The sequence below is a fragment of the Lycorma delicatula genome, chromosome 8, assembly GCF_047948215.1.
Source record: "Lycorma delicatula isolate Av1 chromosome 8, ASM4794821v1, whole genome shotgun sequence".
Lineage (NCBI taxonomy): Eukaryota > Metazoa > Arthropoda > Insecta > Hemiptera > Fulgoridae > Lycorma > Lycorma delicatula.
In genome coordinates this window covers 57489945-57516005 of record NC_134462.1, presented here as the reverse complement: position 1 = coordinate 57516005, position 26061 = coordinate 57489945, and the positions used below count along the sequence as shown (strand labels likewise).

The 26061-nt window shown below is 32.6% G+C and overlaps 1 protein-coding gene across 2 annotated transcripts in view; it reads left to right on the top strand.

Annotated features, from left to right (window-relative positions):
• Jarid2 (Jumonji, AT rich interactive domain 2) overlaps positions 1-26061 on the top strand; it is an 84856-nt gene that overhangs the window by 4017 nt on the left and 54778 nt on the right. For both annotated transcript variants that reach the window (XM_075373884.1, XM_075373885.1), the window contains exons 3-8: positions 1007-1179; positions 7297-7451; positions 12635-12779; positions 18676-18841; positions 21537-21679; positions 23970-24219. In XM_075373884.1, the coding sequence (XP_075229999.1) occupies positions 1007-1179; positions 7297-7451; positions 12635-12779; positions 18676-18841; positions 21537-21679; positions 23970-24219 (1032 nt within the window). The remainder of the gene's footprint in view (positions 1-1006; positions 1180-7296; positions 7452-12634; positions 12780-18675; positions 18842-21536; positions 21680-23969; positions 24220-26061) is intronic.

Genomic DNA, 26061 nt, shown 5'->3' with positions numbered 1-26061 from the left:
TAAACGTCCCAGCCTTTTTAACCTCCTCCTTAACTCTAATCTCCTCCATACGTTATCCAGATTTACGTATGGATAGTATCTGTTGTGCCTGCACAACAACATGATACAAGATATATGCTAAAAGTATGGGACGATTGGTCATTAAGTAAAGAATTTATTACTGGTTCAGTATTACTTCATCCATAATTCATTTTTTACTCCTTGCGCATAAAAAATAATTGGCATTTTGATTTTACCTTATTCAATTATGTTGTTTTCAACTCCTCAGTCTTTTCAGAATTAAGTACTGTCCTACTACTTAAGGTGAAGATGGTAATGTCACTCTGTGCAGGGATTGTAAGAGGGGTGATAAAAATATTTTTGTTTAAATAGTGTGGATGCATGTTGTGATTAATACCATGTCAGCACAATCCAGATTCTCAATTACATACCTCAGTTTTGAAAGTTTTTTGTCACGGTCTTCTGTTGTAATTGCTGCTTTTGGCCTTAAAATACCCACCAAAAGAATACCATTTGCTCTCAGAAAACAGTGGCCATAATTTATAACATAAATTTATTAACATTTTTTCACTTTAGGCGAATTTGATGACAATTTTGTGGATTTTTGTTACTGCTCAACATTGGCATAAAATATGAATTTTATTATAATTTTTGAATAGGGGGAAATGTATATCCTTCCCATTTATAGTCATAAAAAAAATTCTATCTTTTGTTTGTCAGTTAACATTAATGGGCTTCATCTTGCACAAAATTTACAAAAAAGTGGGTGTTTAATTACAGTTCTGTACATTGTACTCAGTGAAAAACTGTATGATTAGCCGTGAAAAATTAGTTATCACAGTCTTCTGCATTTACTTCTTTTATAAAGTTATTAATCTAAACATTATGTTCCCCCTTCTCACATGTTCATGAAAATTTGTGCAGTCATTGTTTAGTAAGGGATGCCACTGCCACTGAACCGTTGTTTTATTGCTGTTATTAGAGTTACATTTTTTTATTGTTTTAGGACAAAAGTACATGCACAAAGGAAATTTGCGCAGGGTTCTTCAAATTTGACTAGCCCTGCTTTAACACCAGTAAAAGATAAAGTGAAAGTAAATGGAATCACACCACCATCTGATGTTTTACCTGTTAAAAGACCAAATACTGAGGATTTCCTTACATTCCTCTGTTTCAGAGGTAAGTGGGGTTTTTTTTTATGGTATAATTTATTCTTAAGTGATAACAAGCTCACAGACAATTGCAATGATTAGGTATTTTAAAAGATAGTCAAGTGTATTTAGTTTGCTCCGCAATTTTATCACTTTTGGTTGGTTGTTTTGGTGAATTTTTTGGTATGGATGATTGGGATTGATTGGTGGAATTTTAATGAAAGTGTCTTGTAAATTTTCTGATTATCGATTAACGGATTTACTTTTTATTCTGCCTTTTACGAGATTGGCTTTATTGCCTCTGGCAGTTGAGGCTATTTTCATTGAGGACCGAAGGTTTTGTTATCTGTTGATATCATTGTCTTTTTTATTAGTTAATGGAGAATACTTAACAATAATATGTTATCTTATCTTGTGAGATAATATAGATAATAGATGTTATAATAATAGAATATTATTTTTCAGTACTGATTATAATTTTATATTATTTACTGACGTTATTGGTTTAACCGATAGCTTAGTTAGTAGCTATTTTTTTCATCTTACTGGCCCCTCCATAATAATGGAAGGGAAGCCATCAGAAGAACTGGAAGTCACCCCTGAGCCTATGACATCAAGACAGGAGGCAATGGAGGATCTGCTCAACCTGGTTGCCACTGGCGCTGTAACATCTGACCTGCTAGTCAAAACGGTTTTAAGGTGAGGTAGTCCTCCATCGAGGAGGAGGACATACCCTTTGACATGGAGATAGTGGTCCGGTGGCTTCAAAAGCTAGCCAAAGAACTCAGGAAAAACATGGGTAAAAATTTTAAAAGAAGTATAAAGGAAATTGATATGGACTTCACCGCCAGTCTTGCTTAAGACTTGGTGAGATGTGTTTTGTTTTGAGTTAACTAGTAGTACACCAATGGGAATGACACTTGTGGTATTTGCATCAGAGGCATCCTAGCCGAGGTGAACTGGAATATGTCAAAAGCCAAGATTTCAAAGATGACCTCCAGTAAAGCCCATAAGTGCTCGGAACGGAGCGGGTGGTGGAGGGTGTCTGTATGGGAGACAGGATGCTGTGAAAGACTTACAGAGACCGGTTCATACTTCAACCGGAGCTACTAGGAAGAACCAAATGGTCGAGGCAACTACCCAGACATCGGTGGTTACAGGGTGCCTGATACTAGATGGATTGGACAATGGTGTCAGGGTAGAGGATATGACTGACTTTATTAAAAGGTGTTGGGCCAGGAAGGTCTACCGTAACACTCACACAAAAATACTGGAAAGGAGTGAGCCCGCAGAGAACATAGTAGCAATTATGAACATCAAAGAGATTACTGAGGGTAGACTGATGGACAGCTTGATGATGTGGCATCCTCAAGTAGCATGAATCATGAGCATCCTGAGACGTAGCAGGAAATGTATTGTTGGCAGCCATGGAGGCAACGTTTATTGGCGAAGAGTTGGGAAAACAGGTACCGATTACCATGATTTTTACATTGTCTTTCTAGTTGATTCTAGTAGTGAGAACGATTTCACCCAGGCGCTGGTTGATGCGTTTGAGAAAGTTAGCAAGAACAATGGAGGGAACCTTTATGACATTCAAGCTGAGATCGATCTTTGAAGGGGAGATTGCAGTATATGTAAGAAAAATACTAGAGTGTGAAGGCAGGAGGGCAGGATGTAATTATTATGTCATCGTCCTGAGTGGTAGAACTCCCTCTTTCTGTGACCACTGGTTGCATACTGTTGGGCAAACCATTGGCAGAACAAATGGATAGGATGGAGACACTTATTCTAAAGTCTAATACGTCATATGGAGGCTTACTTAAAACCAGTGAGATTGGATGTTGGCGTTGCTGGCACAACAGATACTATCCATACATAAATGTGGACAATGTATAGAGATTAGCGTTAGGAGGAGGTTAAAAACGCTGGGATGTTTAAGCAGGCAGTGATGACTGCCGTGAAGGATGGTGTACAGTCAAGGAGCAGAACTGCATACACGATCTAGAGGGCGATATGCAGACAATCTAGAGGGAGGATGCAATAAAGGAGACTTGGGGAGGTGAACGGCCCTGAGCTACTTGATGGTTTATGAATTACAATGCAACCTGGTTATGCAGAGATGAAGATTGCACTGCTGGCCTCCTTGGCTGCGCACGTAGTACAGAAGAATTGCATAAGGATCGGCATGGTGTCATGCAGAGTTGACACCATGGAGCAGCCCCCGTGGTGTTTCAAGTGCTTTGAGGCAGGCTATATGGCCAGAGGATGCCGAGGAGAAGGCAAGTTGGGCTCTTGCTTCAATTGCCGAGCCGAGGGTCATAGAGCCATAGATTGTAAGGCAGCAGCAAGGTACTTGACTTGTGGAACTGACAGGTACAAAACAGGTTCTTTTTCATGCCCTAGAGGACCTGGAAAAGAGACATTTGAGGAAATTCGGGGGTGGCTGCACAGGTGCAAGAAAATGAAGCTCATTCAGATTAGTCTGAATCACGCTTGGGTGGCAAATGACCTGCTGGCTGGATGTTCATCGAAGATGGGCGCGGATGTTGTGCTCATTTCTGATCCGTATCACATCCGCTCTTGACCCGAAGGGTTGAGGGGGGTCGGCTTTGGTGCTTAGTGGTAGTATCTGTGCATGATGTGCACCTCGATAGAAGCTTCGTTCAGGCGAGAGTCAGCGCCATCCTCTTATATTCCTGTTATATGTCGCTGAATATTACAATCGAAAGATTTGAGGAGGCACTGACTGTTTTGGCAAGAGTCATTCTTACACACCATCCTGCTCTTCTGGTGGGAGACATCTACTCATGGTTTACAGGTTGGGGCTCTGCCAGGACGAACATCAGGGTTAGGATCCTTGCAGATACAGCTGCTATTTTGGATTTGGTTTGCCTGAACGTGGGTGGTCCTGGACCAGTTGTCGAATTTGGTGATAATGTTGGTGGTTCAGGTCGCTTCGAATGTATTTCTTGAATTATATAACGCTTGGCTCGCAGATGGGGTATTCCCCAACAGGTGGAGCTGCCAGTGAATGGTGTTAGTCCTCAAACTAGGGAGGGATTGGTGTTACCCTCCTTATACTGGCTGCATATGCCACGATGTTGTGCAGGGCTGAATTGTGGAGGAGCGCCATTAAGTATATGAAATATTTAGGAGACTCGAGGCTTCACACAGAAGGTGTTGTTTATGAATAATCTGTGCTTATTGTACAGTTTCTAAGGAGGTGTCCGAGGTGGGTTCCTATTACCTACAGACCTGCTGATTGAGCAAAGGCAGAGATTCTGGCCATTGGGACCTCTATCTCCTACCTATAAGAGGAGAATTTCTGGTAATATTGAAGAGGACATGTTAGGAATCTGGCATAGCAGGTGTGACGAGGGGACGAAAGGGCGGTGGACCCACCACATTGTTGGAGATATTAGAAGCTGGTATCGAAGGACTCATGGCTCACTGGGTTACTCTTTAACGCAATTCCTGGTGGGCTATGGCTGCTATAGCTTACTTGTACAGATTCTATTTGGACCACTCAAACCTTTGTCCCACGTGTGCTGAGCAGGAGACCCCTCTACATGTTTATTTTTGTAATACACGATTTGAGAATAAATGCCAAGAGATGCTGGAAGCCTTGGGCGCAGAGGTCATATTTAATGCGGAAAACACTCTGAGAATTATGAGAGGAGTGATTGGAAGACTATAGAGGACTACGTTCAGATAGTGAATGACAAGTTACATCCCTTGGAGGAAGCTCGACAGGGAATTTGACGCCGGAGAATGTCGAGCCGTACAGGCCTGTGGCTGAGGGCTTAGAGGGCCCCTTGACTGTCTGGGGGGCCATCATCGTGCAATGAGGTCACGGGCACTCTGCATACTGGTATCTGATGGCTGTATACTTCCTCTGTCAGAGGTAATGCTCCAAGAGCGGTTCGAGAAAGGAAAAAAAAGGATTTTTAAAGATGAAATTATATTTTTAGTACACAAAAAAAGTCAAGTCAACTGCGATTTAATCCCTGAACCTTCCAGATGAAACTGAGACAGTCACTTTGTTACAGATGTGTTTAAAAGGTCAAAACAAATGATACTAATGGCTTGACCTTTTATTTTTCTCATTAAAAAACATAATTACATGAGTTTGTGGGGCTCTTATAGTTTTGATTATGGTAATTCCTTTATGGTTGCTGATTAAGGCTGGTTTTGGGCAGAATAATAAAACATTCCAAAGCACAAGGTTATCCTTTCTTTGGTCTTGATTATTCTTTCTTAGATTAATTCATAACCCTGCCTTTTTCCCTATTTTCAGTCCTCCTCTCCCTCTCTCTGTAGAACTGTTGGAACCTAATATATGAAGCACCTGTTCAGCGTTGTTTCATTTTCTTTGGTTGGTTGCTTTTATGTGATTTCATGTATAGAATATTTCTATTTATGTATGTATATTCATTTATTTATGTATATTTCATGTATAGAATATTTCTATTTATGTATGTATATTCATTTATTTATGTATATTTCATGTATAGAATAGTAAGCATATTTGAGTTGAAACTTGCTTCAACTCATTTTTTTTGAGCTGTTTTTGGTCATGGAGGTTTCAGTTTTGGGTTGTTTGAGAAGGGAGAAGGGAAGAAGAGAGCTTAGTGACATTCAAAACTCAAAAACTGGAAAAATGTTAGAGTCAAGTTCATCTGCAAAGATGAATTGAAACTTTTAAGTTTCATAAATTATTTCGTTTGTTCAGTGTAGTGCAAGCTATAAGTTATTAGATCTGATGTCCATGATTATACATTTTTTAAATCTTAAATAACATTTTTCAACTAAGAACTGAATTTTTGAAATGTTTTTTTTCAACTAAGAACTGAATTTTAGAAATGTTTTTTTTCAACTAAGAACTGAATTTTTGAAATGTTTTTTTTATATCTTCACAGGTCTTAGCTAATAATTACCATAACTTTGATGAATGAAAGTATCATATAAATCTCATTTTGTTTCTGTTTTCTGATCAAAAAACCTCAAGAATCCAGCAAGACTTATGTCCTAAAAATCATATCAAATGAGATGTCAACTACGCATATCCAAATTACAGCTCCCAGCAGGCATCCTGGGGAAGGCTTCTCAATAAATCTAATGGTCTCCACACATAGGAGACACAGAACTTTGTAATGTCAATGGAAAAGTGTAAACAATTTTTGAACAACCTTACAGATGTGCTAATCATCCCTTGAGAAAAAATCAGGCATGTTTCAGAAGCTGTACAGGACCACATTTTGTTTTATACTTTATAACCTACTATTACTTTGAAAATTTTTTTTCGTTTTGTTTACTAAATGTATGCTAATATGGTTTGTATAGCATAATCTCTGTAACCTTTTATGTATGCCTGTAAATAAATAAGAGACAGAAATCTATGAATTTATGTTTTTTTTTCAGACAATTAAAATAATTAAAAGTTTTACTCTGATTGGTATATAAAAAAATATGTTTTATATATTATATATATATATATATATATATATATATATAGAGAGAGAGAGAGAGAGAGAGAGAGTGAGTGAGAGGGGGGTGGGGATCATGTCAGGCGTGTGTTAATTTTAAAATAAAAGATAGATGTAATTAAAGCCCATATTAATTATTTAAAATTTATATACCCTTGAAATAATATTAAGTTCAACTGATGAAGATGTTAAATATAAAAAAATTACTACAAAAGAATTCACATTTTAGAAGGCATTATAGAAAATAATTTGAGCACATATTTATCAATATGTAGAACTGGAAAATGTTTTTTGCATGTTGTACATGCAGAAAATATAGGATTTTTAAGAAAACATTTGATTGGTATTACTTAAAAATCATTGATAGAACAATATTGTTTCTGCAAAAAATTTTTAAATTATATTTTAAATAAATTGTGATTTTTATGTTTTAATTAGATTAGTAATTTATTAAATTGGCAAAGGGAACATAATAAGACCTTTTCTCGGAAAAAGTATTTTGTTGATTTATATCAAAACAGTTCTGTTGTCTGGTTTAGGAGAGGTGGGTGCTATTACATTTAATTTAAGTTTAAACATTAAAAAAAGTTATTCATTATATTTTGATATTTTAATAATTAATTTATTGTTTATACTTTCTTATATTTGATTTTTTTTAGGGACTAAAATTCTTCCAGCAAGATTGGATTTCTTTAGTAATGCTGCTGCACCAGAATCTCAGGTTGGTGAAGATATTGGAGGTAGTAGTAGTTCTAACAATGCTGGTCCTCCTAAGAGTAATGTACGAGTACAAGAGAAGAACAATTCGGATAAGGTACATTATTCACATGACTTGTTTTATACAAATGCTTACTTTTCATGTGTTTTGGATTTTCCTTAATTTTTTGCATTTATAACTTTTAACTCATTTATATTTCTACTATGTATCTATCTTTATTATTTTTTTTATTTATTTAGTTTTCTTATGAAGAAGAATTCTTTGAAATTTGTTTTTATCTTGTAAAATAGAACATTGAAATTTTTAAAAGCAGAATCTGTACAGGTAAACCTATTTACCGCAACAGTGAATACTGTAACAGTACTGTAGCACATTTTTGTGCAGGTATTCCATTAGAGGCTCTTTAAGGAAGAAACTGGTTTTACTCTGCTGTATTTTAATTATATTAAAAATAAATTTCATGTCTAAAAGTTTAACTAATTAAAGCCTGATTAGTGTAGGATATTGTATAACAGCAAACATTGATATCTAAAAATAAAAAAATATATAAATTTGTCTTCATTTTTAAAATATCAGAGAAAATAGCGTAATTTCAAGAGAAACATAAAATTTTTAAACAGATTTATTATGTAAAGTTTTGACAATTTTATATTTTACGTGAAATATAATTCTTACTTAGTTTGTGTATAGTACACTCATGAAAGAACTTTAAATTGTATAAAACAAGGAAGTAGAGTGGGTCATGGTCACTACCCTCTTCAACTGAAAGCTATCAAACTGAGTGTTGTGCTTTTAAGTTAAACTTTCATAAGTCTGTTGTAGTGTACTTGTATGATAATTATACGAAATACAGAATTAAAGACAAAAAGTCAATTGTAGTTTTTACTCTATTTACTTAACACAGTTAATAAGATATTTGTCTTTATTTTATTATTTTTTTTTTTTAAATGTTGTTATATATATTGTAATTTTTATTAATTTTACTAACCTGTAAAGTGATGAATTAATCATCAACACAACTCATATATCAGGATCTTTAGTAATTTTTTTAATTATGTGTATATTTTAAATTATATTTTTTAATTAATTAAAAATAATTTTTATTGATTGTCAATTAGTATTGTTTTAATTCATTTGATTAATTAGGAGGTTTTAGAGATTTTGACTGCATATATATTTTTTTTATTTGTATAACTGACTATGCTTTTATAATTATTAAAAATTCTTTCTTATTGAGAAATAAATCAAATTATCGTGAGTGTAACCAGCTAAATAAATTATATGAAGAGTATTAATATGAAGTTCAATCAAATATGAGATCTTTTTAAAGTATTCTATTTTGAAGTTGCCACCTTTACACGTGATGTAAACACAGCTTGCATAGCTCATTTATTTCAATCAATAGTGAGTTGTTATCAACTGTAGTTTAGTAATTTTGTTAATTGTTTATAAAGGGTGATTCAGTAGTGTTACCAGCACTTTCTGAGCTAATTCTACTAGCGAAAATAATAAAAAAAGTTCATATAAACATGGATCTGGAAATGCTATGTTAGTGAGTTATGGTTAGCAAAAGATTTTGCACTTATTCCTGGGAAAAGAGTGAAATAAAACCATACTGAAATTCTAGAAACTGAAATTAAGGGGTAACTTAATGGTACCTTATGGTTTTTGACTTGAAAAATGGAATAAAACAAGAGAAAAATTTGTTGTCTAAAAACACGTTTTTATAAGTTTACAATACAAAAACTTCTTAAATGACTAATAAATGCTGAAAATGTATTATCAAAACTTGTAAAGAATTCAATCCTGAAAAATTGTTTTAAAATAACCCAATAAAAAATAAATACAAGTTCAAGAAATTTGATTTTATTACTAACTCTTATCGCATGAAAACAAAGGGATTACACTACAAAGCTCAATTATAAAGAAAATAGTGTTGTTTTAAAAATAAAATAAAAGATTAATAAAATGAAAAAAAACAGTACTAGTGTTATTCAGACAATAAAGCAAAGACAATATTCACCAAATATATCTATCTTTCTTGATCATGTGTTTATGTATCTTTCTTGACTTCATTGTCAAACAATTAGTGGAACATTCTATGTGCTATGAGAAACAGGTACACTTCCCAGCATTAGTACTCTCTAAGCTAACCTTCATTGTTCTGTAGTTCTGTAGTTGTTCTAACCTTCCAATTTCACCTTCCAAGGCTCAAACAAAAAAAAATTGCAAGTTGATTGTTTGAGGGACATTTTAAGGTTTCTCAATAAATTCTGTACAGTTTATCCTGAGTTGTAATGGCTGTATGTGGCCTGGCCTTATTGTGAAGAAGAATCACATCTCTGATTGGGTGACTGTGAGTTTTGTTCCTGTAGGCAGCTGGCAGTAGTGGCGAAGGAGCAATACGTTTTTCCTGTTTCAAAAGATGGTTTCGATAACTCTTCCAGCTGACAGATGTGTTTTATCCTTTACAGGCCAAGGATTTTCACTCCTACACCAATTTTGACTCGCCAATACTTAATACTCACTTACATTACTTCATACTCACCAATTCTCACTTACATTACTTCATACTCACCAATTTTGACTCGAGTATTTGAGCTATGTTTCATCTTCATATATGACTATTACACAAAAAATTATTTTCCTTTTCAAAATTAATTTAGGAGCTTATGACAAATTTACTGTCTAACCTGTTTCTGGTTTTTTTAATAAAAATATCTTGGATTTTGTTGCACTAAAGGTTCTATGTGATGATGGAATGGGCACTTTATGACTTTTAACACTTCCGAAGTAATTTCATCAACCATGAGGTACTAATCATCTTCGAAAATGAAGTCAGAGATCGATAGAATATCATTTATCACACTTACGTATGAATACTTATTGCAGTTCATTTTCTACCGTGTTAAGCCCTTCTTTAAATGTGCTGGCCCAGCAACTTTCAACTTGTAACTTGGGTATGTGATGTTACATCCCCAAACAGCGTATTCAGTCTAGTTAAAATTTTGGTGAATTTGTTACCCTATTCATGAAAAACTTATGATAATTTGTTGCAGAATTGGTGATTGAGCGCATCCATCCCCTCTCGACATTTCCACCATCTGTATTACTTTACTTATGTTGAAATGTAAGCTCTGGTCTGTTTCTGCTTGGACTATGGGGCTGCATGGCTTATCATAGGGACCACTTCACTTAGAATGCTCAATGTAGTCCATCATTTATTTGTCTGAGTTATAGCATTTTTCATTCAAACCTGTGGTAAGTCTACTAGTAGATTGGGGAGAGCCATCTGTCTGGTGTGGACAAAACCAAATGATTTACTCCTATGCAGCTCACGTTAAAGCGCAACAAAATCATCCGACTTTTGATGCGGTGTTCTCTAACATTGCATCTTAATCGATAACAGGAATGGCCAAGATCTACTGCCTCACTTGGTATCAGAGCTCATCTGCTCTTCTTATCTCTAAATATACAACTCCCTCCAGTTCTTACATTTACTCAGCGTTTTTGAATAAATAAGGTTGTACCCTTGGCAGCCTTATCTTGTCAATTATTACTTTATTCTTTGTCATTATCAAAAAAAGTGTACAAATTAGGTTATCTTTTACAAGAAAAATTTTATAATGTAAATAGTGTGAATCCTGATGCTATAGTTTATACAGATTGGTCTAAACAAGATAATTCTATTGGTTGTGCTTTTGTGATTGGTAATAGAACATACATGTTTCGCATCGTCAGTGTTTTCATCATGGAACTGTATGACTTAATAAGGCCTTAAACATAATTAGCCCAACATTTTGATACATACTTGTCTGTTTAGATTCCATATGTGTCTTGCAGTGATTAGTGACATGTACTTAAGACACCCTGTTGTTTGTGATATACAGTCTATTATTTCTGAAATGACTCAGGGTAACACAACTGTGAGCTTCTGCTGGATCTCTAGTTATTTTCAAATTTCAGCCAATGAGTGCATCGATATTGGGGAAAAAGAGGCTTGTTTGCAGCCTTCTCTCACTAATTGCATTGTTTCAAATGATGTTATCTGTTTTCTGAAGAGGTTGGTTTGTGATGAGTGGCAGAGTGAATGGAATGCTACCATCAACAGTAAACTTTGTCCAGTTAAGTACACTATGTCACTGTAGTGCTCTTCATGCAGGAATAATTGTCGAGAGGATGTTATTTGCTATTTATGAATAGGGCACTCTAGGCTCACTCATGAATATCTCATGACTCAGACCGATGCATCTCTTTGTGTTTGCTGCGACTGTCAACCTACAGTATTTATATCCTTGTGGACTGTGTCTGTCATGCAGCATTGTGACAGAAATTTAAATTAGGAGCTAACATCAGAAATATTTTAGAAACAATATCATATTGTTATCAAATGTGCTACTTCTTAAGGCTATGCTTCCATATTCTGATATTTTATTATTACTGAAATGTGTTTTGTATATTTATGGCACCTGCCATATGCCAGATGGTAAATTTGTTATTTGAAGTTAGATCTTTATTATTGTATTTCATTCTGGTTTTATTTCGGCTGTAGCATATGGTATAGGTGTTTTAAATCTGCTTAATTTTTAATTGTTTACTATAGTAATTTTATGTTCGGGTGATGATAACACCCGATGATAGCATTTTGTGCATCCAAAAAAAAAATACACGCAGTTCATGAAGAAAAATGTCAAGTTTATATTTGATTGAGCCTCATGTATTGAAAAAATAAAATTTTAAAGGGAATAACACAATTAACGAATGAATTCAATTTAATGTGATTAATAATGTGTCTTTAAAAATTGTGAATTAGTATTATTAGTTTTTATTATGTGTTTCTTTCAGATAAAATAATGCTTAAAAGTGACATTATCATGGCTGATGTGACAAGTGGTATTGTAGTAGTAACCTTGCCTTTATGTATATACTTAATCTCAAAGATTTAGTAAATACATGCATATACAAACTAGCACAAACTTTAAGACTATTGTTATCAAGGATATTGAATGCTAATTTTAAAAAGCCAATGTAAATAAAATTAAAATTGTGCTCCATGAAACAATTTTTTTTTTTATGTACATTCTAAAAGAAATGTAGTCAAAATATATAGGCGTGTCTATGTGATTAAGAAAATTTTGGCAGCTCGCTTATTAGGGATGAAAGTACGAGTAGTTGCTATCAAGAATGAGAACTTAGTTTGTGTTGTAACACTCATTTTCTGTAGATACATTTTCTATTATAGTTGATAATTTACAGACATGATTGATATTTTTTATTAGGCTTCAACTAATGTGGCCAATGTTAAACCAAGGACTCAGCCAACCTCTGCTCAAGGAAGAGCAGTAAAAGCGTTAAAAAAGAAGTATCACGAGCAACGACTAGCTAAGCAAAAGAAGACATCTTTAACAAAACTTGTACAAAAAGGTACTGTTTAACTCATATTTTATTAAACTTAAAACATTATTGTTTTTTTTTTATCAAATAAATTTATAGGTCGAAATCATGATAGTTGTGGTAGAATTCTAGGTTTCATTTCCAGAGTTGCTGGATCAGAATTGGTTAAAACTTATTAAAATTTCCTAATTAGTTACAAATACTCTCCCTGTTTCAATAGCCATTCCATCTTCATCATTATGAAAAGCTAAAAGTTGTTATAAAAGGGTATAATATTAGGTACATCAGTTTCAATGCATTGAATAATAATATATTACTTATTGAATGATAGAATGAAGCTCCTGTTAATTTCTTCATCTCTTTACATTTCTATGATGTACAGCCTTTGGTTCAAGAGGTAGCTTTAAACAAAAAATTAGCCAATTTGTGATATCTGCTTTAATAACAGTGTATTATGTGTGAAATTTATGAATTAATTCTTTAACAAACAGGCTTTATGAAAAGAAAGCTTTTGGTTTGGTTAAGTTGAATTGTTATTGGTATAGGGTTTTGCAGTCCTAATCCATGATTATAATTAGAAGTATACTCTAACATTTATTAATTATCTTTTGCTAATAGCAGATTTCTGCCTGTGCCTAAATGTGTAAATGTGTACATTGGATTTACTTTCCTACCATAATTTCTTGTTTTCTCCAAAAACTTGCTTATTGCTTTCTATTTATTATTAATTGCACTTTTTCCAAGTTAATTTTATTTTTGGTAACACTCAGAGGCTATACCTGTGAGAGATGTCACAGAGATTGTCACTAATGTCTTGCAGATAATAGAGAGAGTGGTGGTGTTGCTATTTTATGCAGAATGAGGTCTCAGCTATAAGGTTACTACTACCAACTACCCTTATTCCTGCTGTTGCTGTAACAATTTCAGTTCCCTTTAAATTCCATATCTGCAATTTGTATCTCTCACCGAACTCTCAGTTCAATACTCTAGAAATATCAGATCTTTTCACACAAATCCCATCACCATTGTTAATGGTAGGAGACTTCAATGCCCACCATATTTTCTGGGGCTCATCTCTCTGCTCCTCTTGAGGAATATGTTAAATAGAGTGAGACAAGACGTGGACCTTTGCCTACTGAATGATGAGTCATATACATTCATGATGTTATTGTCTTGTACTCTGTCAATCATTGACCTCTCACCAAATTTGCTCCCTCGTCTTAATTGGTCTGCTTGTGACGACCTTCACAGCAGTGACCACAGGCCAGTTATTATAGCTTTTGGTGTCAACCACAAGATGAATAAAAGGCCACAGAGATGGATTGTTGAAAAGGAAAGAGGAGTCAAGGGCTGTATGCTTGCATTTATCAGGGGTTCTTAAATGAGTTGTGTTCGTGTTTGAGATTCCTTATCGGCTAGCGTCACATTGGAGAATAGTGTACCTCAAGGAAGTGTATTAAGTCCCACCTGTTTGCTATAGCCGTCAACAGTATTATGGAATGCGTGCAACCGTCTGTTTCGTGTTCATTATCTGTTGATTTTGCCATATGTATTATGTTTTGTTCAACAACCACAGCAGAGAGATTACTACAGAACACAATTGACCTTGAAGCTTGGTCCAAGGTTACTGGCTTTACATTTTCACCTGAGAAAACAAAATGTGTAGTCTTTTCTCACTTGCAGGGCCCTTTTATACCACAAATCTTTCTGAATGAGGAGCAGATTGCTATCTTTCATGATATTAAGTTTTTAGGTTTGTTTTTTGACAGCCTTTTTACGTGGGTCAATCGCATCAAACAATTAAAAGCGAAAAGTTCCAAATTGCTAATTATGCTGTGAGTTCTTAGCAACACCAATTGGGGTAGCTGACAGGTCATATATGTTGCAGTTTTATTATTTCTTAGTTTGTTTCTGCTTAGATTATTGTATCACGTACTTTTCACCACGTAATACCGTGCTGAAGATGTTGATGCTGTACAGGTACTGTTAGATCAAGCCCTCTTACTACCATGCTTGTTGAGTGCAGTGAACTATCACTTTGGGATAGATTTGATCAACTTCTAGCAACATACTATGCCTGTTTTAAAAGGCAATCAAATCACCTGGCTTGTATCACAGTTCTTGAGAATCCTAATTCACAAAGATATGAAGACTATCCATGTTATACTGCTCCTATGGGTGTACATACCTGGTGATTACTACAGCTTTTAAACATTAATATATCTTCTCTTTTCCCAACATATCCCTGTTCATATCCTCTGTGGAGAATCAACTTTATAAATTTTATTTTTGATCTTACCATATACAAGAAACAGTCAACACCACCTATTTCTGTCTTTCAGCAAAGTTTTCATGATATTCTCTCTAAAATAAACCCAGACGCAATAGTATACACAGATGGATCACAACAGAATGATACTGTTGGATACACATTTATTCTTAATAGCAGAATCTATTTGGTCTATCTAATATTACAGGTATATTTAACTGTACGCTGTCAAAAGGCATTGAATATCGTTAACCCAAAATACCGCCATATCCTTATTTGTAGTGCACTCCAAGCTTTAGAAGATTTTTACTGTAGACATCCTTTGTTCACTGAAATCTATAACGCAATCACTGAGTTGAACCATCGTAACACTCAAGTTAGTTTCTGCTGGATCCCTAGCCACGTAGGACACAAATGTGCAGATTCCGCTGCTAAAGATGCATGTAGTCAACCTTCTTTCAACAATCGTTTTACTACATGTGATTTTATCAGTTGTGTAAAACACTCTCTTCAAGCAAAGGTGACTGGACTGCCACAGCGGATAATAAATTCTGATACATTAAAAACACTGTGTTACCATGGAAATTGTTTTTCAGAAAACTCCGTCAAGAGGAAGTAGTGCTTTTTGTCAATTGCGGTTAAGTCATACCAGAGTCACACATGGATATCTAATGTCAAAGTAAAATGTATCAATATGCATATGGTGCAACTGCCATTTGACTGTACGCGACATCCTTGTGGATTGTATTTGTTATGTGGCCTTGTGTCGTAAATTTAAATTTCCCAGGAACATTTGTCAAATCCTGGGCAATGATAAAGAAGTTTTGGACCACATATTTTTATTTCTTAGAACTATTAGTATTTTATTTTCTTCTGTTACCCGAGCAGGAGGCTTTTACACTCCTTGGAGTTTATTAAATTATTTTATTTTACTTTAGTTTACTATATATATATATATATATATATATATATATATAGTTTTTACTTATTTTCAAGTTTTTTATCTATGATAGTAGTTATATTTAATTTTTTAGTGATATTTTATCTGTTATTAGTAGTTAAGTTTAGTCTCTTTATTGTAGTTTTTAACCTAGGTTTAGTTTTTTATGTTAATTTTTTAGTCTTCCCGTTATCCTAATTGGGGCCCTTTACACCCTTCTTGAACTTCATTAATTTTTTTTTATTTTTAGTTAAATTTTACGTTTTTAGTTTTATGCTTATTTTTAAAGTCTTATGGCTGTGATATTAGTTATTTAAGTGTTTTTTAAAAAAGAAATTTTAGCTGTTACATTAGTTGTAAGCTTTTGTTTAATTTCTTTCGTTTTTAAAGTAGTTCTAGTTTTTTAGCTACTTATTTTTTCTTCTATAAAATTTTATTCCAGGCAATGATAATGCCAAAGTGTTTTTTGCCCACAAAACCCCCCTGTCCAAAAAAAAAAAATGTTGTTATAATTAATATTTCTTGATGATTTCTTACTTTTTTTGATAAAATCTGTCTTAATTAGTTTACTTAGTTTCTAATGTTGTTCATTCATTTTCTGTTGCTTATACTGTTTTTATGGCTGCATAAACAGTATTAATATTTAGTGTAATGTTTGTGTTTATTAAATATTGTACATTTTCTATTAACTGATTATTGCTTATCAGAATTTACTGTTATCCTATTTTTTAAAGTATTATTTTAATAGTAGCATGAAAATCAATAAAAAAGACAGTTATTAATTACTAAAATATAATTTAATTATAAAAAATATTATAATAGTACAATTATCTACTAAGTAACGTGTACATTATTTTTAACAAGTTAATATACATAATTTTAGATTCTACAAATGTAGTCTACATTTGTTTTTTTTATGTTTGTGTATAAAAGAAATAGTACTTATAATTTAATGATGTCTGTTATAAGATGCAGTTTATTTTAAACACTTTTTTTTAAAATGGCATTGAAGTTTCATTTTAGATTATTAACAGTGTAATTTGTCTTGAATTGTTAACACTTGTATGATTCTTTAAAAATCTCTCCTTTTTTTTGGTAGTATGGCATGCATGTGCTTAAATGTTGGTTGAAACTAAATCTCATTTTCTTTGTAGAACAGTTCGAAGTTATGTGGCAACCTTTGCCCACAGAATTGTGAAATTTCCATGTTTCAGTATGCCATCCACTAGGACTAATGAACTGGGGACCTTAAATGTTATAGAATTGTAAAGAAATTTCTTTTCAGGGTGAACTGATTTTTTGATCTGAGCTGTGACATTTTTCATTTTGATGTCTTTCTGCTATATGGAATTCTTTACTTCAAATATAGTTAGACTAATTAAAAAAACAAATGTCTTTGTTTTAATTTGAGCTAATGCTTAACCTTTGTATTAACCCTTTTTTCTCATTGCTAATGTTAAAGAGATATTTTTTAGTTGGCTGGTTAGCTTTCTGTTCTGCAGGTGACATTCTATATTAGATAGTTGTCATATTTACTTTGTTCCAGTGGCTTGGAAGTCAACTTAAAAGCCCACAATAGGTGATAAAGGTTACATTTCATATTTACTTAAACATTTGTTATTTCTATAAGCAACACTTGCTGTTTCCTTAAATTGAGAAAAAACTACTTTCTTTAAAATATTTAAGTTAGTGTATATAGTACCCAAACCTACTCTGACGAAATAATTTGTCATTATGAATTGACTTGTTTTATTCTGTTTTTTTGATGAGTTACTGCAATGTATTTGAATCTAGTTCCATGTTACTCTAATTTAACAGTGAAACACTAATAGCATGTTGATTCTCTATTCCATATATCTTGTTTCTTATCCTTTGAACAGCTGTTACCATGTATTTGTTTTCATTGTTTTGATTGTTCCTTAAGTTGTATATGTGTTAAATTTTATTATTTTCTTTGTGTTTTTTATTTTCTTTTATTGTTTTCATAATTTTACCATTATATTTTTATTTCCAACTGTTTCTGTTTTGTATAACCTAACTTTAGTAATCTTTTATGTGAATAAAATGATCTTTGTATTTTTGTTTGCATTACTAGTGTCTTACAATATTATTGATATAACAATTACATACTGTTAGTGATATTTATTAATATAAAGTGGTGTGTACATCACATGTAAATGATAGTGACATAATTGAACTTGTAAATGTTATTTTTTATATTGCATGAAAGAAAAGTACATATATTTCCTGAAATTAGTTTTTGTCATATTTCATTGCATTGATAAAAAATATGTAAAAAAAAATGGACAAAATAACCAAGGTTAAGTGAAAAAATGGGCATAATTATATGATTTTCCACTAAAATAAAGAACAGTTAAGGGGTTGCGAAATGTGATTTTGCAACAAAGTGTCAGTTAATTTCCACAAAACAAAATTTAATGTAGTTTTCAATTACCAGTTTAACTAGGAACATAACTTGATATTAGCGAGAGATCATTGAGAGTAGGACAGGTAAAGCAGTGTAACCAAAACAGAATGAAACAAAAATTTCCTGTGTTTGGATAAATTCGCATACTACTTGACTTGTTTATCTTGAGCATATTTGTTGAATAAGCATTTAATTATATTTTGATTTCAGTATAATTTTTAATTAATTAACAACATAGTCCTTAAACTCTTGTTTCCACTTAATAATGAAGTCTTTCTTTTGTAATCAGTAAAAGGAAGGCATATGGTTCATCAAACAAGGTATGGTACTAGAGCTGCATTACAACAGGGAGTGGGAAAGAAGCAAAGTCGTCCTTCACAACAGCAGACATTATTATCTTACAGCAAATCTAAAAAAGTAATGGCTACTAAAGCTGTTAAACCAAATATATCTAGGCAAGTAATTAATCATTTTTTAAATTACTTTTTTATAATTACTGTATTTATTCGAGTACCCCCCGCATGTTTTTTCTAGGAATTGGAGAGAAAAAATAAGGGTGTGGGGCTTACTTGAAACATAGCCTTTAGCCAGGATAATTTACGTAAACGTTTACTTAGAAGAACCTAAATTCAATCACATAAATATTATCAATACCGGATGCCGCTTATACAGAATACATCCTTAATTATTAACATCCTGTTCATATTATCGATAGGAACGAAGTTATGGTATTTTTATAAAACTGATTCATTCTGCATAGGCTGCATCCAGTTCTAATGACACTACAGTTACAGTATTAGTTACCCATCATTGTCTTGTCTATTCGCCATAGTCATATTACTGTTTGTATATGTGGATGGTGATGTGCATTTTGTCTGTTTAGTTTATCTTGTAAAGTTTAATACCGTGATTTATGTTAATTATGGCATTAAAATGAGTACAAAAGGACAACGTCTACAATCTTTTACAGTAAATGAAAAACTCCGCGTTGTAGAACAGGCTGAAAAAATTGGAAATCAGGCGGCAGGAAGAAAATTTGACGTAGATGAAAGATGCATTTGAGACTGGCATAAGACAAAACAACTTCTGGTGAAAGGCACTGGTAATAAAAGTGCTTTTCGTGGCTTAAAACCAAAATACACAGACATAAAAAAAAATTGTATGACTTTGTTATGGAAAAAAGGAAATGCAGTTATGCTGTCACAACAGAAATGTGTCAATCATATGCTCGTGAAATCGCTAAATCATTGAATAAAGTTGATTTTAAAGCAAGCCATGGATGGATAACACAATTTTTTTCACGAAATGATTTGTCAATAAGACAAAAGACGACCATTTCTCAACAACTTCCAGACACTTATGAACCAAAAATATTACATTTTCACAAATACATAATAAATCTTAGAAAAGATAAAGGCTATTTGTCTTCTCAAATAGGAAACTCTGATCAAACCCCCGTATATTTTGAAATGCCATTTGACAAAACTGTAAACAAAAAAGGTAAAAAAAGTGTTATAATTCGCACTGGTGGTAATGAAAAACAAAGGTCTAGTGTTATGCTTTGCATTACTTCTGATGAATCAAAATTACCTCCATCCATTGTTTTTAAAAGAAAATCTCTTCTTACCGTACAGGTAAATGGAGTTATTATCAGAGCACAGGAGTCAGGTTGGATGGACGAAACCTTAATTTTAGATTGGATCAGGTGTATATGGCAAAAGCGATCAAGAGATTTACTTAATAAAAAAAATACCGGTATGCTAGTAATGGATGGTTATTGGGGGCATACGACTGATAAAGTGAAAGACATTTTAAAAAAGGGTATGACAAACCAAGTAATAATTCCAGGTGGATTGACATCTCTATTGCAACCACTAGATGTCTGCATTAAAACAACTGTGCAGTAAATGGATGGCTGATGAAAATTTCTTTCTCATGCCTACAGGAAGAATCAAATGCCCAGATTTGTGTTTGAATAAAAGATGCTTGGGAAGGTATTTCCACAGAATTAGTAAGGAAAAGTTTAAAAAAATGCAGAATATCTAATGAACTTGATGGTAGTGAAGACCTTTGGCAAAGCGACGTGGAGACTACCGGTAACTCTTGTACAGACATTGACAGTGACAGTGATTAATTAAAAATAAAATCCCATATTAAAAAGTCTATTGAGATAATCCTTTTTTCAACATGATACTTTCTTTTTGTTTTACTGGCCTACTGATCTGAACTAAACTAGGTAATTAATTATTAATGTAATATTAATATTGTAATTTAAATCATCAAATTAAATGCTTTCCTTTCTGAATATTTTTGTATTTTTTTAGCATATCTGTTGCAGTTTAAAATACCGGTATATACTCGATTTTTTTTTTTTTAGATTTTCAGTCTGGAAAATCAAGGTTAATTCGTGGGCGGGGGTACTCTAATAAATACAGTATTTTATTTATAATTTTATTGGAAATAACACAAAAACGAACTTTGTAAAAAAGATGTATATACATTTTTACAAATCCATTGTAATATTTAATGGTTTTAATCTCTAAAATTCATTTTTAATAGAAACTTAACTGTAAATTCCACTTTTTCTTGACAATCTACTGTGCCAAATTGACTGATGGAATAATACCTGTTTACTCAACATAAATTTAGTAATGTTGTCATACTTTAATAATGATAAAACCAGTCAATAAATTGACATCCATCTCAATATTTTTCATTATTATGTAAAAACTATTTATATTAATGATTAGCTATTAAATTAAAAAAATAATTTATGTTGTTGTCAGAGTTATTAATTACATCCTAAAAAAATATAAACCCTGAATGATGTATTTCTGATAAAATAGTTTATAATTGTTTGTTTTCTAATTGATATTTTGCATACTTTATTCCTAAGAAATATAAATTTAATTGATTAATGGAATAAAAATTTATATTAATGTTTTTGTTTTCTTAGATACTGTCATTTTGATTGCATGCTTTGATAGTGGAAAATTAAATTATCAGAAAATTGATGAAAAGTTTGTAAAATAAAAGTTTATAAATAAATGCTGGCTATAATAATATTTATACTCTTATACTTATATGTTCTTGGTTATATTAATAATTTAGATTAATAAAAACTAATCTTTAAATTTTTTTACTTAACAGAGTTGCAAAACATAAAAATTTGAGGTTAGGTTTACGTAGTGGAGGACAGTTGCCCCCTGGTAGTGATATTGGATTAAAGTCACCTGTTAGAAGACCTCGTACACATCTTGCATCAGTAGAATCTACAGCATCTCCTGTAAAAGGTAAGCTGCAACCAAATTTTTCCTTCAATGTTTTATTCCCTTGAAATATTTGCCACATATATTACATTCAAATTTTTGTCCTCTTTTACCCATCCGGACACAAATTATTTCAAGAAGTTGTGAGCTTTATAACCACTACTTTTATTGTAAGTATTTTATTGATTAGTAAAAAAACTTTTATTTATCTGGTTAATCATCTGGTCAAAAAGAAAGAAGCTCTTTCACCATGGCAAAACTCTGACTTAAAAATGCTTCTCATATACACCATATTCACTGAATTTGGCTCCCATAGATTACTTCCTCTTGCTAAATCTGAACAAATGACTCGCTGGATAAAAATATTCACTCAGATGATGAGGTCAAAGCAGAGAGAGCCATTTGTTTTGCCGAGTTTGACTAATTGTATTATACTGAGGATATTAAAAAATTGGAAAGTTGTTTGTCTAGATGTATTGAATTGCAAGGTAAATATGCTGAAAACAAGAACTAGAATAAAACTTCTGAAAAATTTAGATTGATAACCATATTGGATGCTTAATGTATTGTTAGCTTGGAAAAGGCACATGATTTTTAACCTGTGGAAAAAGCTTTGCATTAAATTTTGCTTTAAGAATGGAACAAAGTGCAGCACTATATTGGAAATGCTGAATCTTGCCTTAGGCAATTCTTTTCTGAATAAACCAATAAAACATTTACGTTGCATTGATGGTAAGACATTTTCAAGAGGGACGGGAAGATGTTGAAGATGATGAGCGCCCTGGACATCCCAGCATATCAACAACCAATGACTGTCAAAAAAGTGAAGAAAATTTGGACAATTGCCAAATCACTCTCAGGTAGGTGAGAGATTGCTGGATGATGTTAGCATATCGTTTGGCTCATGCCAAGCAATTGTTTTGGATGTTTTGGTCATGAAATGTGTGGCAGCAAAATTTGTTCCAAAATTGTTGAATTTTAACCAAAAGCAGCACCGAATGAACATTGCTCAGAAGTTGCTGAATGAAGTGAATAACAATCAGTTTTACCAGTTATGACCTGCTTCAGAACGGCTGAAACGGGCCATAACTGGTAATGAAACATGAGTGTATGGGAATGGCATCAAAACTAAGGCCCAATCGTCCCAATGGAAGCTTCCTTAGTGTCCCAATGGAACCTTTCCAATCATCCCAGTGGGAGCTTTTTCATTCTTAAACCGAAAAAGAGAGTCAAGGTGAAAAAACTCTCTAGTTCAATTGAATGTAAAGGTTCTGATCAATGTGTTCTCTGATTTCAACGGTTTAGTGTACATGAATTCTTGCCACCAGGTTGAACGGTCAATAAGGAGTACTGCCTGGAAGTTCTATGCAATTTGTGTAAAACAGTCTGAAGTAAACACCTGGTTGTGGCAAAACAATTCATGGCAATTGCATCACGATAATGCACCTACTCACATTACATTGCTTGTTTGTGAATTTTTGGCAAAAAACAACACCGTTATGATACTTCAGCATCCATATTTTCCGGACATGGTCCCCTGTGACTTCTTCCTATTCTCCAAGTTGAAGAGAGCTATAAAAGGATGACTTTTGCCAACATTCAAAGACAGAATCACTGAAGGAGCTAACATCATACTGAAAATTGTGTTCCAGAAGTGCTTCAAAGATTGGAAAAGCACGTGCACAAATGTATTATATCTGGAGTACTTTGAAGATGACAAAATCAATACTGATGATATTTTAAGAAAAACTAAAATTCCATGTATTTTTTAATCAAATCTTGTATTTGTACTCACATCTCCAAAATATGAAAAATGATCCAAATTTTTTTTTTTATATAATGTAATAACTTGTAAAAAATCATAGTATTTTGTGATGATTATTTATTTACTGAAGAAATCTTGATTTACTAAAACAAAAGAAACTCAGATTAGCAAGTCAAAATTCAAAGCAATGGTGATCAAAATGCTTTCAAAAGCGTAAAAGTTCTTTTGCCTCTTCGAAAAAAAATGTTCAGTAAAAGCAATCTGAAAATAGCCTACAGCATTCCTTTCAACAAGTATAATGATTGGGGAGAAAATACATTGAAGGAATTAAGGATAACATTTCCATTATTTAGTTTGCAAAATTAACACTCCTTAAATGTCAGTCTGGCTATTTTGTAGCTACATCTTGCATAGAGTTAAAAGTTAGTTATTTGGTTTAAAAAAAATAGAAATTAGTGTAAAAAGTCCAGATGTTTGAAAACATATGCAGATATGAAAGCCATACATATTATTTAAATTTATTAATGTTATTTTTTTTTCTTTTTTTAGGGGTGAACAATAATAGTAGTACTAACAATAACAACAGTAACACTAATAGTACTAGCAACAGTAACAAAAATAATAAAGCAGATAAAGCAGACAAAGTAGGAACAAAGCCAATTGCAAGTTCTCTTTCAGATTTTTCATCTGATGATGACCAACCACTAGTTAAAAAGTCAAAAAAAACTACGCCTTTGAAAGCAAAGTCTGAAGCTAAGTCAGTTGTTACCCGTTCAAAACAGCTTCCAGCATCATCTAGGTAGTATTTACGTTTGTAGTTCTTTAATATGTTGCTGTACTTTATTATATTATTATGATGTGAAGCAGTATAAAGCTTATAATGTTTTTCCTTTTTTGTTATTTAACAATGAATAATTTATTATCAGATTTACAAACCCACTTCAAAGGCATTACTCTAACATTAACCCATTAATACTTCCCTTACATGATAAATTACAATTGCCATGATGAATCTGAATCACAAGATTCATTATTTTAATATATTCTAAGGAATTGTGAATAAAGATCAGTACATTGTCATGCTTACATATAACTAGTATTCTTTTTTTTCTTCTTCTTTTTTTAGGGAAAAATGAATTATTTTTTTAAAAAGGCTTTTTCTCATAAAATAGTAATCTTTTAATGTTAAGAGAAGACATACATTTGTAATTATTTTAACTAGCAAGGTTACACGATACTGTACCGATAGAAAATTAAATAAAAATTACTTTATTTACTGTATTTTTTTTGGAAAATATTTAAATTAAAGCACAAGTGAAGATTCAGAATAAAAATTTAAAATATATTTTTTAAAATTATTTTCTGAATTATTATTATTATTATTAATTATAATTTATTATTATTGCATGCATGTGCATTACTATTTTATATTCTATTTAGAATTAATATACTATAATAAATTCATATTTAATAAAATACTGAAGAGTAGGCCTGCTTCAATTTGTACTGAGGGTTGCTTTTCATAAAAATCCTTTGTGAATTTTCCATCTTGGATGTTTTAATATCAGAAAAAACTTCAGTTTAGGTATATAGAGTAAAATTATTTATGGTATTTTGTCATTTTTAAAGTTAATAATTTTCAAGTATATATAATTTGTTATTTGTAAGGTGTATTTTTAAGTTTTATATATGTAAATTTCAGTTTCTATAAAAATTATTATTAGAATGTAACATAAATCATCTTTTCATTCATTTTGTTTGATCTTATAATTATTTCTGTATTTGTTATCTATTTGTAAACAAGTTTATAAAAATATTTATTTATATTTTCTATATTTATTTGGGTTTTTTCTATTTATTTTGTTTTCTTTTATTATGGTAAAATCTAATGTCCCGCTTTACATTATTTGAATAAAAACTGGAATTTGCCCTGCAGTCTGAGGAAGAGCATTGAATGTGCTGGGACATTACGGGTAGTTAGTTGGATATCTTTGAAGGGGAGCAACTGTCCAGCCATGCCCGTAGGTCATGTTCCCATGTCAGTAACAGAATGTCTGAGCAGAGGTATCATCATCTGTTGCACAGCGAAATATAATCCAATTATTACATTATATTTTGCTAACAAAGGTATCAAATTCTCTGAAATTTTGATTCAACTTCAGGCACAGTTTGGAGATGCTTTGACAGGGAAGCATACCCTGCCAAAAACTCATGTTTGATTAGGACAAAAAATTTTGTGATGCAGGACAAAAGTGTCCATGATGCAGTGGAAAACAAAAGTCACAAACATCATCCACAGACCAGCATCATTGGTGATAACATTCACGCTATTTGTGGAAGTTGACTACCACTAAAATTGCATCAGAGGTGGGCATAAGTGTTGGGAGTGTGCATATAATGTTGTCACACACTCTTGGATACAGCCAAATGTCAGCGAAGTTAGTTCCAAATCTTCTCACTGAGGTACCAGAGAAGTGTCTGGAAAAATATCTGTCAGTGGTTTCTGAATCACTTTGAGTAAGAAGGAGAGGCATTTTTGGACTGCATTGTGACCTGCAATGAAAGGCAGATCCAATACTACACTCCAGAAAACAAAAGGACATTTATGAAATGGAAGAAAAGTGGAAATTGAGCACCGATC